The sequence below is a fragment of the Gymnogyps californianus genome, chromosome 3 (genome assembly GCF_018139145.2).
Source record: "Gymnogyps californianus isolate 813 chromosome 3, ASM1813914v2, whole genome shotgun sequence".
In the NCBI taxonomy this organism is placed as follows: Eukaryota; Metazoa; Chordata; class Aves; order Accipitriformes; family Cathartidae; genus Gymnogyps; species Gymnogyps californianus.
The window spans coordinates 126,197,856-126,215,346 of record NC_059473.1 but is presented as its reverse complement, the minus strand read 5'-3'; the positions used below and the strand labels follow the sequence as shown (position 1 = coordinate 126,215,346).

General features: G+C 43.1%; 1 protein-coding gene across 1 annotated transcript in view; it reads left to right on the top strand.

The window, feature by feature from the left end:
• The first annotated feature begins 1,307 nt into the window (after window positions 1–1,307).
• The window catches only part of FZD3 (frizzled class receptor 3), a 60,695-nt gene continuing 44,511 nt past the window's right edge, over window positions 1,308–17,491 (top strand). Inside the window, exons 1-2 of the mRNA XM_050893782.1 lie at window positions 1,308–1,348; window positions 7,608–8,128. Coding sequence (XP_050749739.1) covers window positions 7,940–8,128 — 189 coding nt within the window. The 5' untranslated portion in view covers window positions 1,308–1,348; window positions 7,608–7,939. The remainder of the gene's footprint in view (window positions 1,349–7,607; window positions 8,129–17,491) is intronic.

Below are 17,491 nucleotides of genomic sequence, written 5' to 3'. Positions count from 1 at the left end.
GCATAGTCCCAAAGACATTACATCCAAGGGAACCGATCAGTATTGATCCCTAACACCTTTTCTCCCCTAAATAAGACAACAGCAAGGTCCCTTTTATCCCTAGAGAATAAAGCATTTCCCTTTCTTCCCCAAACCTCACTGGATTTATATTCTGTTGCACAGCTGGATGATCCATGATGTTCTTACCTCAAAGTCCACCAGAATTTCCTTAGTCCTGCAGCACATAGTTACACTGCCCAGCGTCCCCATGTCCTGTGATGTCCCAATAGCTTTCCCCACCACACTTTAAAAGGCAGTAGCAAACGCCAGCTGCTTGGTACTTGTGTCCATAGATACCAGTGCTTTTTCCACTAACTTACTGAATTTATACTCTTTGTGTGATGTCTTTATGGCCTGCCCCTTTGAGCATTAATATTTCCAAGTACTCCTTCCACTCACACACTGAAATCTCTCCTGGGACCCAAAGGCAATGACAATCCCCTCGGGCCCCAGGCCTGACAGTGCTGGCAGATGGGCAGGCCCCAGGCCCTTTGTGCCTCAGTGTCCCCCACTGTAGCATTTATTCCTTCTCCACTGGGTGCATCGGAGACCCCCTTCCTCACAGCATGGGCCGTGCTTGGTGCACACTGGGGTCTTCCATCTTCCCGTCAGACTCCCTCCCTGCATCCTATTGAATCTGTTACGCCCTCCACATACCCCATGGAGTTTGTACTGCCCTCTCTTTCCACTGTCCCTCTGTGTCCCACTGCATTTGGATCCCCCCCCCCATGCCACACGGCCTTTGTCCCCCCAAGCGTCCCACAGCATTTATCCCCTCGTGCCCCACTGCAGTTGTACCCCCTCCCCACGCACCCCCGTATGCCCCACGCTCTCCCAGGGGATCCGTTCACCCCCGTGTCCCCTCAGATCTCGGTCACCCCCGAGCTCGGGGCCCCCCCGGCCGCCAGCGCCGGGCCGGGCCGCCCCTCACCTGCCTCCTCCCCGCCCGCGGGCGGCGCGGCCTACTCCTCCCGCAAGGCCGCTTCCCGTCGCTATGGCAACCGCTTCCCGCGGCCCCGCCCCCCGGGAGGCCTCCAGCCAATCAGATCCTACCAGCGGGGGGCGGGAAGACAGAACAGCCGGACGTTCCGATCTACCTAGCAACCTGCTCGGCCCGTTCTGATTGGCTCGTTCGCTTCGGCGGGGAGAGGGGCGGGGCGCGGCAGGGCGTGACGGCGCGAGGGGGCGGGGCGGGGCTGCGGGGCGGGGCGGGCGCTGCGGCGGGGTCGGGCGCGAGGAGGCGCGGCCGCTGCCTCCGCCGCCACCTGAGGGAAGAAGCGGGGCCGCAGCGGCGGGACCCCGCTCTGAGGTAACGGTGGGGACCTGGGCCCCGGGCGGCGCGGAGGGGGGCGGGATGTGAAGATGGGCAGGGGGTTTCCCTCAGGGATGTCGTTTTTTCACCCCGACAGCGGCCGCCTCGCTCGCCAGGGGCAGAGACACCCGCTCCCGGAGACGGCGCTGTGGGGGGCGGCCATGAAGCGTCCTCTGGGCGGGGGAGTGAGCGGAGCGGAGGGTTAAGTCCCCCACTCCGATGCAGCAGGCGACCGAAGGACGGAGGATGCTAGTCCTGTCCTCCGCTGAACGACATGGAGGTGCTGGATCCACCCCCTCTCCCTCAGCAGCGCCTCGGGGCCGGGAGATGCTGGTCCCGGGCATTCCCGCTCCCCCTGTCCCTACCAGTGCGCTGGGGAGCCAGCAGAAGGGGATGTTCGTCCCATGCATTTCCCCTCCCTTTCCATTAGGGACCCAAGGGGACGGGATGCGAATCCCAGTTGCTCTCCCTCCTTCCCCTCGCAGTGCACTGGGGACCCGGGGGAGAGGGATGTTAGTCCATGTGCACCCTCCCCGCTTTTCTCCTTGCTGTGTGTGGATCCAAAAAGAAAGGGGACGCACTGCCCCTCTTTCCCCCAGCAGCGCACTGGGGACCCGAGGAGGAGAGGGTGCCATTCCACCCTCCACACACACACAGCTTTTCTTCTGCAGTGCATTGGGGACCCAAGAGGTTGCTAGTGCCACACTTCCCTCCTTTCGTGTTGCAGCGCGGTAGCAGTGGCCCAGGAGGAAAGGGATGCTAGTCCCATGCACACCTCCCTCGCCCTTTTCCCTTTGCAGGGCAGGAGGGACCCAAGGGGCTGCTAGCTCTATCCACGCACTCTCCTTTCCCTTTTGCAAGGCAGTGGGGACCCAGGGGGAAGGGGTGCTGGTCTTATGTACATATATATCCTTCCTTTTCCTTTGCAATGCAGCAGGAATCCAAGAGGTCACCAGTCCTGTGTGTGCACTTGTTTCTTTTGCCTTTAAAACATAGTGAGGATTCAAGGAGAAAGGGCATGCTAGTTCAGTCTGCACCCTACCTCCTCTTCCAATCTAAGGGATGATAGCTAGCTCCCTCTCCAGTTCCTTTAGCTTGCCATGAAATATGAACTCAAATGGAGAGAGATGCTAGACCTGTCCCTCCATATACATGGAGAATCTCACCAGAAGGGGTTTCTGCCTTTTGTCCTCCCTGCGGGGAGTGGAGCAGGGACTGTCGTGGTGTCACTGTGCGGAGGGAGAGGGGAAGAGGAGATGCTATGTGTCTCTTCATTCTGCCCTGTAGTGCAGTGAGGAGGAGCATGGAAGAGTGGGAGAGTGTAGCATGTGCCCTCTTTCCTCCATGGTCTCCTAACTGACATAGAGGATGTGGTAGATTATAGTGTGGTTCTCCCTTAATACGTAACAGAAGTGGAACAGGGGAGTACAGCACTGGAGTTTCTTTCCCACTGACTAATTAAAATGGAGTTGGGAGAATAATGTATTCTCCTTTTGTGCCTTCATGTGGGTGGGAAAGGGTTGGGGAAAAGCTGCCAGTGCTTGTATGCAATGAGTGAGTTCCTTTCTCCGTGATCAGAATTGGGTGGGGAATGACTAAGGTGACATTCTCCTCTTGTCTTCTTCTCACTTGTACAGGAGGAGTCTAGTTTGTTGTTTTGTCACTCCATTTCTCTGGGACAGATAACTGTGAATTAATCCACCTACATACTTTCTTTCCAAAGTCTGACAACTTTTTTCTCATTGCCCCCCTCTCATTGTTCCCTTAGTAATTTTGAAATTTATTTGAAAAAAAAAAATTCACTTGTGGGAGTCAACCCTTTCATTTCATTATTTTCACTCTTTATCATAGTCGTCTATGCATGTCTCAATTTATCCTTTACAGCAGGAATTGGATGGGCTTCTTATGTTTATAAATAATGTATAAATCCATAACCACACTAACAAACTAGCTGTTTCCTACCCCTTTTGCCTGCAGTTTTTTTTGCAGTGCCTTGGGGCAGATGGGTAGGTATCCCCTCCTCCTCTTTTATCCCTAGTGTCATCGAAAGTGTGTTATTTTGTTTTATATACATATAAAAATAACCACAAAATTTCATATGTAGAGGCTTAACAAAGAGTATACAGAACTGGATCTGTGGTAAGAAACTATCTTGACACTAAAGATTGCTTATTACAGCATTCATCTGTCTACACCAATTAATAGGTCATCTATATCCTTGTTTGCAAAACTTTTGTCTCCTTTCGCAATGATATGGTTGTCTTTTTTTCTTAATTTCACCTAGATTCCGCCCCCCCCCCCCCCCATGAAAGGGCACTGCATGACTAGGCTATGTAATTTGGTGTTCTTTTCTGGCTCTAGTAAATATATTCTTCATTTCCTTTATGGTACTGTATCATAATAAGATCTTGAGCATAAAATGGAGAAGTCCTGAAAGGACATGATGAAATTTTTTCTGCTTTTTGCACAGTTAAAACTTTTCATGGCTTATGGAGTCTAGGTTTTTGCATGTTTTTTTCAGTTTGAGGTTGTGGGGAAGTCAGAGGATGGGTGGATTTGTTTGGAGTCTCTACTTTGAATGTCATTAATATGATGATTTGTATCAAGTATTCTTGGAGTTTTTGCCAAGACTTCAGATCCTGACCTGGATTTGCCCAGTGTTTGTGCTTCCAGCTTTAACACGATACCTGGTGTGAGTACAGTTCATCTTATGTTGCTTCTGAACCTCTCTTATGAAGCATTATTTAGTGATCACTGCTGGAATGGTACCTGAATTACAGGGAGCATGCTAGAAAGTCAATTGCTAATCCACACTACAAGTTGACTTTCAGTGAAGCTGTTGAATAAAGTCTTTTGGAGTTGGTAGCCAAAGTGTTTGGGGAAAAAGAAAAAATATTACTTGAAGCCAGTGTTTTGAAGATGACAACAAACTGAAAAGGCTTCTTTTCCTGAGTTTGGGGAACTATTATTAAAATGTTACAATCAAAGGACTAGATTCAAAGGGGATTAGGCACCTTGCTGTGGTGGCTTGACCCTGGCTGGAGGCCAGGTGCCCACCAAAGCCGCTCTGTCACTCCCCTCCTCAGCTGGACAGGGGAGAGAAAATACAATGAAAGGCTCGTGGGTCGAGATAAGGACAGGGAGATCACTCACCAGTTACCGTCATGGGCAAAACAGACTCGACTTGGGGAAATTAGTTTAATTTATTACTACTCAAATCAGAGTAGGATAATGAGAAATAAAATCAAATCTTAAAAACACCTTCCCCCACCCCTCCCTTCTTCCCAGGCTTAACTTCACTCCCGCGTTCTCTACCTCCTCCCCACAAGCGGCGCAGGGGGACGGGGAATGGGGGTTGTGGTCAGTTCATCACACGTTGTCTCTGCCGCTCCTTCCTCCTCAGGGGGAGGACTCCTCACACTCTTCCCCTGCTCCAGCGTGGGGTCCCTCCCACGGGAGACAGTCCTCCATGAACTTCTTCAATGTGAGTCCTTCCCACGGGCTGCAGTTCTTCACAAACTGCTCCAGCGTGGGTCCCATCCACGGGGTGCAGTCCTTCAGGAGCAGACTGCTCCAGCGTGGGTCCCCCGCGGGGTCACAAGCCCTGCCAGCAAACCTGCTCCAGCCTGGGCTCCTCTCTCCACGGGGCCACAGCTCCTGCCAGGAGCCTGCTCCAGCGCGGGCTTCCCACAGGGTCCCAGCCTCCTTTGGGCATCCCCCTGCTCCACCGTGGGGTCCTCCACGGGCTGCAGGTGGAGATCTGCTCCACCGTGGACCTCCATGGGCTGCCGGGGGACAGCCTGCCTCACCGTGGTCTTCCCCACGGGCTGCAGGGGAATCTCTGCTCCGGCGCCTGGAGCACCTCCTCCCCCTCCTTCTTCCCTGACCTTGGTGTCTGCGGAGTTGTTCCTCTCACACATTCTCACTCCCCTCTCCAGCTGCAATTGCTGCTGCGCAGTTACTTTTTCCCCCTTCTTAAATCTGTTATCCCAGAGGCACTTCCACCGTCGCTGATGGGCTCGGCCTTGGCCAGCGGCGGGTCCGTCTTGGAGCCGGCTGGCATTGGCTCTATCAGACATGGGGGAAGCTTCTGGCAGCTTCTCACAGAAGCCACTGCTGTAGCCCCCCTGCTACCAAAACCTTGCCACGCAAACCCAATACACTTAGTACAAAACTAAGTAGAAATTGGTTTTCTCTGTCTCTAACTTGTAATCTTCTGGTCAGGATGTGAGAATATGCAGAAGTCTTCAGGGTTAAGTAATGCTGCCTGGAAGATGGGATAGTTCAGGTCTTTGGTTTTTTTTGAGAGGCGCCAAATTCTTAAAAAAATAAATCTGAAAAATGGCTTCCTTAGATCAGAAGGACATAGCTTTTCAAGGCCATATGAACTTGAAATTGGACTAAAATCAGATGTGGTTAGATGTAGCATGTCTTAAATATTGTGGCTGATTTTGATCTTTTAAATTCAGTGTGTTGACCGCTCTTCACAGCAACACTTGCTTGCTTCAGAATATAAGCAAGATGCTGTGATTTGAACTGTGTTGGTTGGTTCTACCACCTAGCTTAAGGTGTAGATAATTCTCTTTTCTGTTTTTTTTGTCATGTTTTATTTTTCCTGGGTTTGGAACAGTTTTACTATTTGTGTTCTTTTATGTACTTCAGTGCTGCTTCAAGCATGGATTTCCCATCAATAGCTGTGAGAGAGTAAGCAGCCTGTGAAAGCAAGTTGTCAATGAACTTAATTTAACATGGTTATGTTTAGCATCTTGGTCTTTTTCCTATTTGCATGTTTGTTTTTACCAGCCTGTCTTGAACAGCTACAGCCAAAAACATTGCCGCACATAATCTTAGAGAAGCACAGAATTGTTTAGGTTGGAAGGAACTTCTCAAGATTATCTAGTCCAACCCGCAAAGTATATAAGAGTTTAAAGAGGTATATGGTATTTAATTTTTCTGACCGTAAGATGGACCTATGTAAACAAAAGTGTGCATGCATAACTTTTTTGATCGGCTGATACCAGCCAAAGTCTGGTAATTAACTCTTTCATATCTCTCACTAAGTTTGCATTAGGGAGAAAGGAAAAACTTTTTCCATCTCTGAGGTGAAGAATTTATTTCCCTTCCTGAATATCTAAGCAAAAACATTACTCTCTCAAGATTAGAAGTCCGTTCAAATTTGTGATTGCTTACTCTTGGGAATATTGATGGAGTACTTGGGGTTTTCTGGTTCAAACAGAATTTCTAAGTTTCTGTTACCTTTCAATGCAAACCATAATTTTTTTTAAGGCAGTTGGTTAGAGACTGAATTTTGCAAATTTCATTGCTGTAAGACAAAATTGTTATAAGAAAAGGGCCTCTTTGTACTATTATGGCTCTGTCAACTTTTTCCATGCTTTAGCCTCCAATTTCAGAGTTTGTTGCTCCAGTCGATGAGCACGATATGCTGAGTCCCTGTTCTGCTTGTTCTACTCCAGCCCCTTCGTGCTGAGAAAGTGCAGATCCAGCCCTGGGGAATGATTGCTGTTTAAATTGGCTCTATATGTAGAGTGGAACTGGCAGAGCAACCATACGTAGCTACCTTTGCAATTTCCATCTTCCAGAGTGTGTGGAGAAAGGGGTAGTCAAAGAGTGCTGTCTTCTAGTTTATCCTTAGCTGTTATGATGGTTTCTGGAGAGGAGGATATGAGATATGTGTGCAAGTAAAATGGGTTAGAGACAACAAAAAAGCTGTTTACAATTAGACTAAAATTACATCTTTGAACACAGGTAGGCAAACCATGACTGTAGCTTGTTGGGCAGAACAGTAGTCTTCAGTCCTGCAAGTTGGGACTTGTGTATCGGTGGTGGTGACTGTTTTGTTTTTGTTTTATAATTATTCAGCAGAAGTTACGAGGCCATGCAACTAAAGAGATGCTATCAATGGGAATGTACCAGTGGAGATGCTGAATCATAAATAGTTTGGTTTCAGTGTGGTCAACAATTGTAATGCTCACATGGTTAAATTTAAAGTGTGGGATTTTCTAAAAATATTTTCTTCATAGTAAATACATTCCCCATTATCACCATCCTTTTTGGGTAGAGTTTTTCGGCATACCAGCTTTTTTTCCATCAGAAATAGTCTGAAGCCAGGATTAAAACTCTAGTCTTGCACATGAGAACTTGAAACAATTTGTCTGCCAGGCTATTTGGAGCTAAAATATTTTAATCAATTACAAGGCTTTTTACTGTATTCTGTTTGTTGTGTTTTTTATCCTAGGTTACCTAACAAAAGAAGAACGTAATTCGACTGCTGTTCTGTCACGATGGAGTCAATTGTGTGGGAATGTGGTTAAACATTTTAATACCTTGACCTAATACAAGCTATATAATACTGAGAAAAGAAAAGGCAACATTTCTCACACGTCTGTCTCAAATACATCATCTTCTGGACTGAGCTAAGAATGTTGTATACAAAGAGTATTCTAGTTTTGAAGAACCTTAAACAAGGACTGAAAATATCGCCGTTGAAGTGAAATCTGAGGGTACATGAGGAGTTGAAAGAGCTTTCTGACTGGGCTCAATAACTGGCCCCGTTCCCAGTGTGGAAGGATGGCTATTAGCTGGATGTTCTGTTACCTTTGGCTTTTGGATGTTTTGGTGGGGCACACAAGAGGGCACAGTTTATTTTCTTGTGAGCCCATCATCTTGCGGATGTGCCAGGATCTGCCTTACAATACCACCTTTATGCCTAATCTTCTGAATCATTATGACCAGCAAACAGCAGCATTAGCAATGGAGGTAAGACTGTTTTTTTCAGCAATACGTATGTTTTTGGCCTTTAGCTGACAAATAATTGGTAACAGAATCCAGGAAGATACTTATATTAGAAATAAAAATGAAAAAAATCAAGAAAATTAATAATTTAAACATAAAAACAAATACCACTTGCATAAGATGTATTGTAACATATACTAAAATATTCTATGACTACAAAATTTGCCTAATTTAGTATAACTGAGAGTGAAATACTCTGGATGTGTTTGTATGTTAGTCTGTTACTTTAAATATTTAGACAGATCAACAATGCATATTTTGAATGGTCTGTCACTTAACTAAATGCCAGAAAAATAGCATACTGAACAATGAATAGAAGATTTTTGGTTCTGAAGACTATGTTCTTTGGTGGCTTTGTAATATTTGGCCTTTTTTTACTCACCTAAAATTTGGTGTGAAGAAAATGAAAATAATAAGACATAGTATGGAAATAATAGAAATTGCTCATTTATTAGTACTGCTTTTCTCAGCTGCAAGAAAGTCTGTTGTCTTGCAGACAATTTAGTTAACCTGTTTCTGTTCTATATCCAGGCAGACAAGCTTTTAGACTTGCACTTTCTTTTTTATAATGGTACCTTATTACTGTTACCATTATCCCCCAAAACCTTCTTTGCACTTACCCATAATAATTTTCTCCTTTTTAAAAAAACCCAACACATTTCCACTGATATTTGTCTAACCTTTCTTTGGAGAACTTTCCTGATGGGGCTTCAACCACACACTTAGTCTCTTTTTATCTATAGTCTACTTTATACAAGACTTTTAAGTTCACTTCAGTCTATTTTCTATCCTGCACCCTACCCTAAGGAGTTTCCTTACTTGATCTTCTGTGATATGACTAAAATTGATGGAAATTCAGAATGTTAGGCAAGTCTCTCTGTCAGCCTATTCAAATTTTCATGAGAGATTTGTGCAGATTAGGTTTATTTGTATTTTTAAAGTGCTTGGGAATCCTCGTGGGTAGATATGCTGTGCTGTACACTGAGAACAGAAAGAATAATCATATGTTTTCATCTTTGAATGCTCTTCCTGACAATATAGAAACTCAATTTAATTGTTCTTGTTAAATAATATAAAGCCAAGGCTTTACATAGTCTTTCTATGGAAGAGTTGTGAACCAGACTTGACAGGCTTCTTACTGTAAGAAGAAAATAGAGATTATTACCCTTGAATTTGCTTTGTTTGAAAGAACTATGGACTTGCATTTCAATGGCTCATTTGGGTGTGGCCAGGGATTCCAGTTATACTAAATACATAGCAACAGGAATGAATTTTGTTTTAGAATTTATTCTGCTAGGTTCTGAGGACCTTTGAAGATCTAACTGTAAGGCGGAAAAGTGAAGCCAAAGCAAGTAAGCAAGTTTAATAGGATAACAGTGTGAACACTAGGTGTGTACAAACTGTTTATTTCACTTTGGAAGGTGGAACTTAGGATATTAAAGGAATCAATGAAACCAACTGGATTGAAGACTTCTGGGACTTGGCTTGCGGAGGTGTGGAGATAGTGGGTTTTGGCTTTGTTGGGTGGTTGGAGAAGTAGATGGTCACCTCTTGGAGTGGAAGTAGAATATCGGTGGAAGTCTTTTGGAATCTGTGCAGTTCAGTATTTTCTTAAATGATCTAGAAGAGAAGACTAGCAGTAAGATGAGAAAGCCTCTTGATACTGTTGTGAGTAACTTAAAGCTAAGGTCAAATCAGAATGAAGAACTGTAAAGATCTTGAGATTATGTTTGAGATACGTTGAGCCATAACATTGTTGAGGAAATTCAAAGTGATAAATATGTATGTGTTGGGGGGAATAATATTCTTCACATCAGTGGTGGTGGTCAGCTTATTTCATTGGACTTATGATGGTTTGTTCTATTGAAATATGAGTTGAAAACTTGACTGAGCAGTAAGAAGGCCAAAAGGCAAATCAGACGTGGAATAATCAGGAAAGGAATAAAGACCAGACATTACAGTGGTGTTATATAATCCTGTGGCTCACAAATAGATGGAGTGTTGTGCGAAGTTCTGAGCTATCTCAAAACATGTGTTTGAACTGAAAGAGGTCCAGAGTAGAACAGGAAGAATGACCACAGGCTTATGGAACATATCCCGTATGAGGAGTGTTAGACTATGGCAGGGTGCTTCGGCCTACTTTTAAAATAGAAAAAAAACCCTAACGACAACAACTACCATCGTAAGTGGCATGCAAAGGGTTATAGGGATTGACTGTACACTGTTTCTTCCAGTGCAGGAACTAGGGTCCATCAAATGAAGTTTCTAGAAGCCAAGTTAGAACAAAGAGAAAGAGATGGTTTTTCAAATAGCTGGCAGTAGAGCTGTGAAACTCTTAGTACTGTGGATGCAAAAAGTTTGAGGAGACTGGACCAGAGCTTGGAATATAATGCCAGTGAGGGTGACTAGGTAGAAAAAAAACACTTCAGGCTCTTCCCCTCAGCAGAAAATTGTCACAGGCTGGGAGAGCGTTTAGGGAATGTAAGAGAAGTCCTGCTAATGATTCATTTTGCCAAGCGTTCTGTATCTGCTAATGGCAAGAGGAGGTACTATTTAGGGAAGGGATGCAAGCCTCTTGTCTGTGGGCTGTTTTTCTGGTGCTTCCCCAGTATCCACAGTCCCTGAATTATAGATGTTAGAGGGTACCTCCCTGCCTGTTCCTCTAGTGTCATTTAATGGATCTATTATCAATGAATTTCTCTAAATTACTTTATGAATACAATACTGTCAACCAGTTCACTAGCCACCATGTGAAGAAGTACTTATTCTCCAACCTGTTTTAAACCAGTTTCCGGCTAGTTTCATTTAATACCCTTTTGTTCCAGTATTGTGCAATATTGTGCAATATTGTGCTACAGTTAAATCCTCTGTTACACTTGTGATTTTGGAAACCTCGGTTTTATCCCCAAGGCTTTTCCTCTCCAAATTGAAGTGTTCCAGCTGTTTAGGCTTTCTTCTTACAATTCAGCTGCTTTGTTCCTGTAATAATTTTAGTTACCTTTCTCTGTCCCTTTTTCTAGCCTTGTCCTTGCTGAGGTGTGGAGATGAGAATGGCACACCGCCTCAGATGTGGGCACACTAGGGATTTATTTATAAATAAAATCACGCTTTTTGCTGCTAATAGCATCCTAGTAATGGCCAACATTATGTTCATTTTTCTGGCTTTTGTTGCATGTTAAACCAATGATTTCAGAGAACTGTCAAAAATATCACTTTCACTAACAGTCTGTTTATGGCCACTGTTGGAAGCAGAGCAGTAATTATATGGACCCTCAGTCTGAGCCAGAATAACTGGTGTAATTGGTCTTATCTTCATCAAATAGCTTTCTGCTACAGAGAGAGAAACAGTTGAGAAGCAAACGTTACTTCTCTGCACTCTGCGGTATAAAGCTCAACTTAATAGCATAAATTAGCTTGCATGAAACACTGTGTTGCTGCAATTCATATACTAGCTTGATGCCAAAGCCATTCTTAAACTTAGCACGGGTGCGTTGGTGTTGTGGGTGTATATAGTACTCCTTTCTGCCAATATAACTAGCATATAGGCCCATGGTTTCAGTCTGGGTGTGAACTATGGGCTACTTCTGAATGCTTCATGAAAAATGGTGAAGGCAGTGCCAGGAAACAAAGCTGTTATCAAGCTTAAATTCACTATGCAGGGGCCTGCGCCTCCATCGCAGAGTTTTTTAGGGGTTTGAACAGGAAAAAAAGAATGAAAAGCCACAGGTTTTCCTAAGTATATTTCCACTCCCTGTATTAGCCTAGATTTCCCCTTAAATCTGTACTTAGCCAGAAGGAAGTTTTTATTATTTGGCTTTTTAGACATTATTTAACGTTGCAGTCAAATGGATGGAGCACTCAAATTTTGAACTGAATGAAACCTATTAAAACTTGCATTGTGACATTTTCTGGTAAACATCTCTCATCTCCAAGTCCTCCCTAATTGCTGCAAGCATAAAATAATATAGCAGCAGAATCAATGTGATTCATCTTGTGTATGGTGGGGGGGAGGCCTTGTAATCCTCACAGTTTTTCAGTACCACTTTTTCACAACAGTTCCTAATAAAACCCCTAAGAAAAATACAGCTTGCTTGTGCTGAAAGAGTACAATACAAGAAAGAGTGAATGTGAAGCAAAAAAGAGAACTGCTACAGCTGTTGTCTTACCATCAATGAATTCAGTATACTTCTCTTCCCATACCATTGATTGCTTCATTGAAGGAACTGTTTAAAAACTTAGTTATTTCTTGAAAACTCAAAAAATCAGTAAGTTGCCTTTTTGAGACTTTATGCTAATATAATTCCTTCATAATTATAATAAAGGCTAATGAGTCACGTCCTCAGTGTTGTCTTGTTATGTTGCAGCAATATTGGTATTAACCATCTTGATTAAACAAAGAAAAATAGAATATTACATCAGGAGTCCCTCTTAGTGTATACTGGTCCATACTGTAATCAGTTCCTATGCCTTTATTTACTCCTAGGAAAGCTAATGCCTTAAGCTTTCTGCTGTGCTACATCAGCAAGGCCTGCTTTAATCCGGGAAGATTGCAGGGAGGGCTTTCTGCATTCAAGGGCCTGGAGCATTATTCTATCCCCAAGTATCTCTAAAGGGGCTTGCTCCTTTTGATAGAGGACAAACACCAGTTGCACTAGACCAACCTCTGTTAACATCTGCTTGGCTATAGCGGAGACTAAAATGAGAGTCCTTTTACATCTGCTTCTTTCTAAAAGGAGTAATGCCGGTTAATGTGGACTAACACACTTGTCACGATAGAGTATGGAGATGTGAGATGATAGGTGTAAAGGGCACGTATTTTTCGGAGCCTCCTTCCCAGGCCCTGCGGCCAGGCTGAGCTGTCCAGGCGGGAGCGGAGCTGGGAGCTGTCCTGCCCTGCAGTACTGCACAGCGGCAGCCTCACGGTTCCTGACTCTCTGGGGTCATTCCTTTTATCTGCTCCGTGCTATCGTGTAAAACATATTGTAAGGTATTTTTTAAATTTTCTATAATCTGCTAACAGGTTTTTTTGTTACAATAACCATCTAGCATAGTCTGTCTCAGCTATCCTGTTAAAACTTCCCTCTAAATATGTTCATGATGATAGTGTGACATTGAGATGATGTTGCACTGTGCTGCTGCCACAATTCTTCTGCATTGCATAGATTGTGTGCTGAATGAGGCAGTGACAATCGAGAAGTTAAATTACCCCTGTCCCCCTGAGGGATCTGGCCTTGTTTACCCATCTCTTGGATTATTATTGCTACAAAGAATTATCTTCTGTCCCTTTTTCACTTAATATTCCTTTGGCCTTGAAGGATTTGCTTATGTGTAAGACTAGCAAGCAGTGTTTTTTATCTGCCTTAATGCAATTTTTATAGACAAGTATTTTTATCAGAGAACGTGTAACTTGGTAGCCTGTTGGAGCCTGGGAGCATGCTATTAAAGCTTTTGTCACTGATGAAGAGAAGTGGTTTAATATGATGATTGCCAGCCTTTTTGCAGTTAAATATACTGCCAGCACTTCCTTCTTCTTACCTTGATTTTTATGGGACCTCACAAATGATGCTAGGGATCAAAGAGGCTTTAAAGGACAGGAACCAGACATAGTTGAGGGCTAAATGGACCCCTCTGGGTGAACGCAGCAGCATTGTCTTTTGGGATTATACCAGAGGTCAAACGCTCCAGAAATGAGACGATACAGTCATCATCTGGGCAGAGAAGATAACATGCTATTCCTTTGCACTCTCTCACAACTTCCATTCCCATTTTGCATATCAAAAAAAGAGCAGCGGTAGGGACTTATGGATGCACCGTAGCTAGGTTGACTAGTGTGTAGGTGGGAGATGCAAAGTGGGAAATAGAGAAATAACGTTATCCCGCAGTGATTTGTTTTTTGCAGTGTGAGGGAGGTAGCTGGAAGGGGAGAGGGGTAATGCTGACTCATACGCTCCTACTCCATCAGCGTGGCAGGGTTCACCAGCTGGGAATCATTGGATTAATATAAATAAACTATCCAGTCATGGAGTTTTGAATATTTAGAAACAGAGCTAGTGAATAGTTAATAGACTTTGTCACAGAATATGCAACTACAGATGTGAAGACACCTGATTTTTCATACTCTGTTTCAAATTTAGTGGTTTCTTGCTTTTACTGATTCTTGCAGAGGATAATGCCATTGACCTGCTGCAGAGCAGAGTGCATGCTGCAAGATTTGCATACCCTTGCCAACTGTATTTCTGTGTGTATAGCACAGTTTCTTTTTTGTGGCAATATATATTTTTTTTTCCTCCTCCCAGCAGTGATCTTTGCAGTCTTAGTTCATTTTTTTTGTCTTTTTTAAGTGGAAAAGAACTGGAGTATGCTTGAAAATGGCATCAACAGGAGACATAGCTATATTTATTCCCAGCCTGGTCTTAGCATCTGGGATAAGAGTTAGGCATTTTTTCGGTATAGGTAGGTCAAGTATTAAGTGGCTCATTTTAGTAGTGTTTCTCAAACAGCTTTTCTATCAGGCATGTATTACTACTGATTTCAGATATTCGGAGTTTGGACTCAGCATGGAATATTGTCTCTCAATTCTTGATTTGCATAGGGCCAGAGAGAAGTGTACAAAATTGACTGATCTTGGTTTATGTGATTGTGATTCCTGCCTACCATGGAGCTGGGAGATGGTACTGCCCCGTTCCTCCTCCTATTTCTGAGTGATTTTTTTGGATACAAGTGGGAAGCATCTTTCTTTCTTTCCCACTGATCAGCAAGGATGGGGAGAATGTAGGGTGGAAAATCCTTAACTTCTTCCTCTCTTAATTCCATCTTTATTCCTTTCTACCTCCCACCTTCTTTTGCCTTGCCTGTGTACTATACCCTCCTAAATCTCAGCACATTTCCTTGGCTTTCTGTATTCTTCAGGTCTGCTTCCAAAACTCATAGAAGTGTAAGAATATAAAGTAATGGAAAAGGTTTTAATCAGCTGGTGTTTTTAAGCAACCTAATCTTAGACAGCAATTTGCAGTAAGGATTAATTTTCTCTTTAGAGTGTGAGATTATGATGCCTACAGAACAATGGAACTGTACATGATCATAAGAATGCAAGCTGTGCACCAGCTGATTAAAGCCTACTCTTTCATTAACTTTATACTGTCTTATTCCAACTCTGAATTTTTCCCTTAGAAATAGCCATGTAAAGATATAGATTGTTTTATTGTTCAACCAGCATGTCTCAAAGCTAGAATTGCAAAGATGATTCTGTAGAGTACAGGCAGAGCAAAGGAGTGCCTAATAATGTACTGCTTAGAAATTCTTGCTTTAGGAATACCTGAGGCTTGTCTGTTTGAAACGCATCAGCTTGTGGTTTCAATCTTGACCTGTAAAGGGCATGAGTGTTGTGCAAAGGTGGTAGAAATCCTGAGCGGGTAAGAACAATTTGGGAAGAACTAGAGCAGTTACATCCTCAAGTAGATCCATACAAAAATTAGTATGATCTGACAATTTCATAAAGTGAGGCTTCTGAGGAAGCTGTTTCTTGAACATAGCCTTAGATGGTCTCATATTAGGACCATCAATCCGATCCTTTTCACATTAAGGTCCAGTGAACTTCGAGATAATCTGAATGAATATTGAATACTCAATGAACACTGAAGCATTTAGACTCTTTGGACAGGAAGAGCAGCCATGTGAGATAATCATTTGCATTTAGATAAAGCATAGAGCTATGCGCATGTACCTACTTTGAAATTGGTAGAGGCTTAAATAAAGAAGAAAGGAAAAGAGCCTTATCTTTGGCTAGAAATCTTTTGAAGCAGTTAACCCAAACAGAGTAATGTCCACGAATAGATGCACAAAAGATGGACTTTTCGGCTGCTGTTGCATGCAGTGTTTTGTGTTTGGGAGAACGTTGTAATTCTGACAATCAGACTGTCAAATACGGACTTACTGAGGAAGGTATTTGTCAATGCAGAGGTACCCAGATCCAGAATAGCAAACTGAATGGATTTGTGGACCTAGATCATACTTGAGCATGTGGTCCATCCTAGTAAAACAATCGAAGGGAATATAAACTATAACTGGCATTCTAAGGTGGAACGGATGCTTGCTTAACGTGAGCAATCACGATGGTGAGTCTCCGATTTTTTTCTTCCAGGGGCCATATCATTGCACTTCAAGAAACCAGATAAAGGTATTCTAGTGCTATGCTGTACAGAGCAGCATGAAAGAACAGAGTACTCAAAAGATGTTTCTTTCTAAAAGGAATACAAAGAACACAAGGGTTAAAACTTCTGCATGTACATCATCAGTGCTCAAATAGTAGAGCTAGATAGCAGGTGTTAGAAACCCTCACTTTCTTTTCCCTGGCTAACAGACATTCTCCAGAGAATAATTTCAGAAATACTGTTTTCTAGTCTTTTATGTTTGTTAACGAGAACAAGATGCCATGTGAATATTTTCAAAATGCAGAGTAGTAGTGGGAGAGAAAATGAAGAGAAGTAGGGTTTGGGGATGTTTTGTTAAATCGATAAACTACTACTTGCACATTGAAGATGTGTGAAGATGTTACTATATTCATATTTTCTTGAATAAAAGATTAATTCTGAATGATGATTCAACTGGAAATATGGAAACAAAGTTTAGCCTTAATAGTTTAGTGCAAGCATATGAAAAAAACATTAGTTTTATGTAATGGTTCAGTTTAAAGTAGATGATCTACATCTTAATCAACATCTATTCACAGTGGGCTTGTTTTCAGGGTCATGAAGGCAGATGGCTCTGCATTGTGGCTAATTCTGTAGCATCTGGTAGAGGCTTAAAGAGGAATTATTAGGAAAGGTGGAACACACATGAATTTATTTTGAATAGTTAAATGACAATGGACTTTATAGTCAGTTTTAGCTTTATATCTGCAAGTGTAAACTCAGAAGCAAAAGAATGTTGTGCCGGAGCATTAAGGGAATATTGGTCTTAACATTTACCATTCGTCTTACCTACCACAAGCATACAGACATTCATTCCTATCTTTGTATGCTTTTTCTCTACCTTAATCAAAATCAGCCAGCTGATTCTCTTAGATGCAGCTGCTGTGGGACAAAAAACATGTTTATATTGTATATTGTATGCTGTAGCAGTACAGGTTAGTATTTGTTACAGTGACTAGACTTAGCCTTATATCTAGTAGTATGTGTAACTGGGAGGATGTAGTTCTGCTATATTAGTACTGAAATAGCTACCTTGTATTCTGCACATACACACCTTAGATTCTGTCCCTCGTAAGGCAGAGATCTAGCGTGTCCGCTATAGAATCAAGTCAAGACTTCGGTTTAGTCCAAGCTAGTA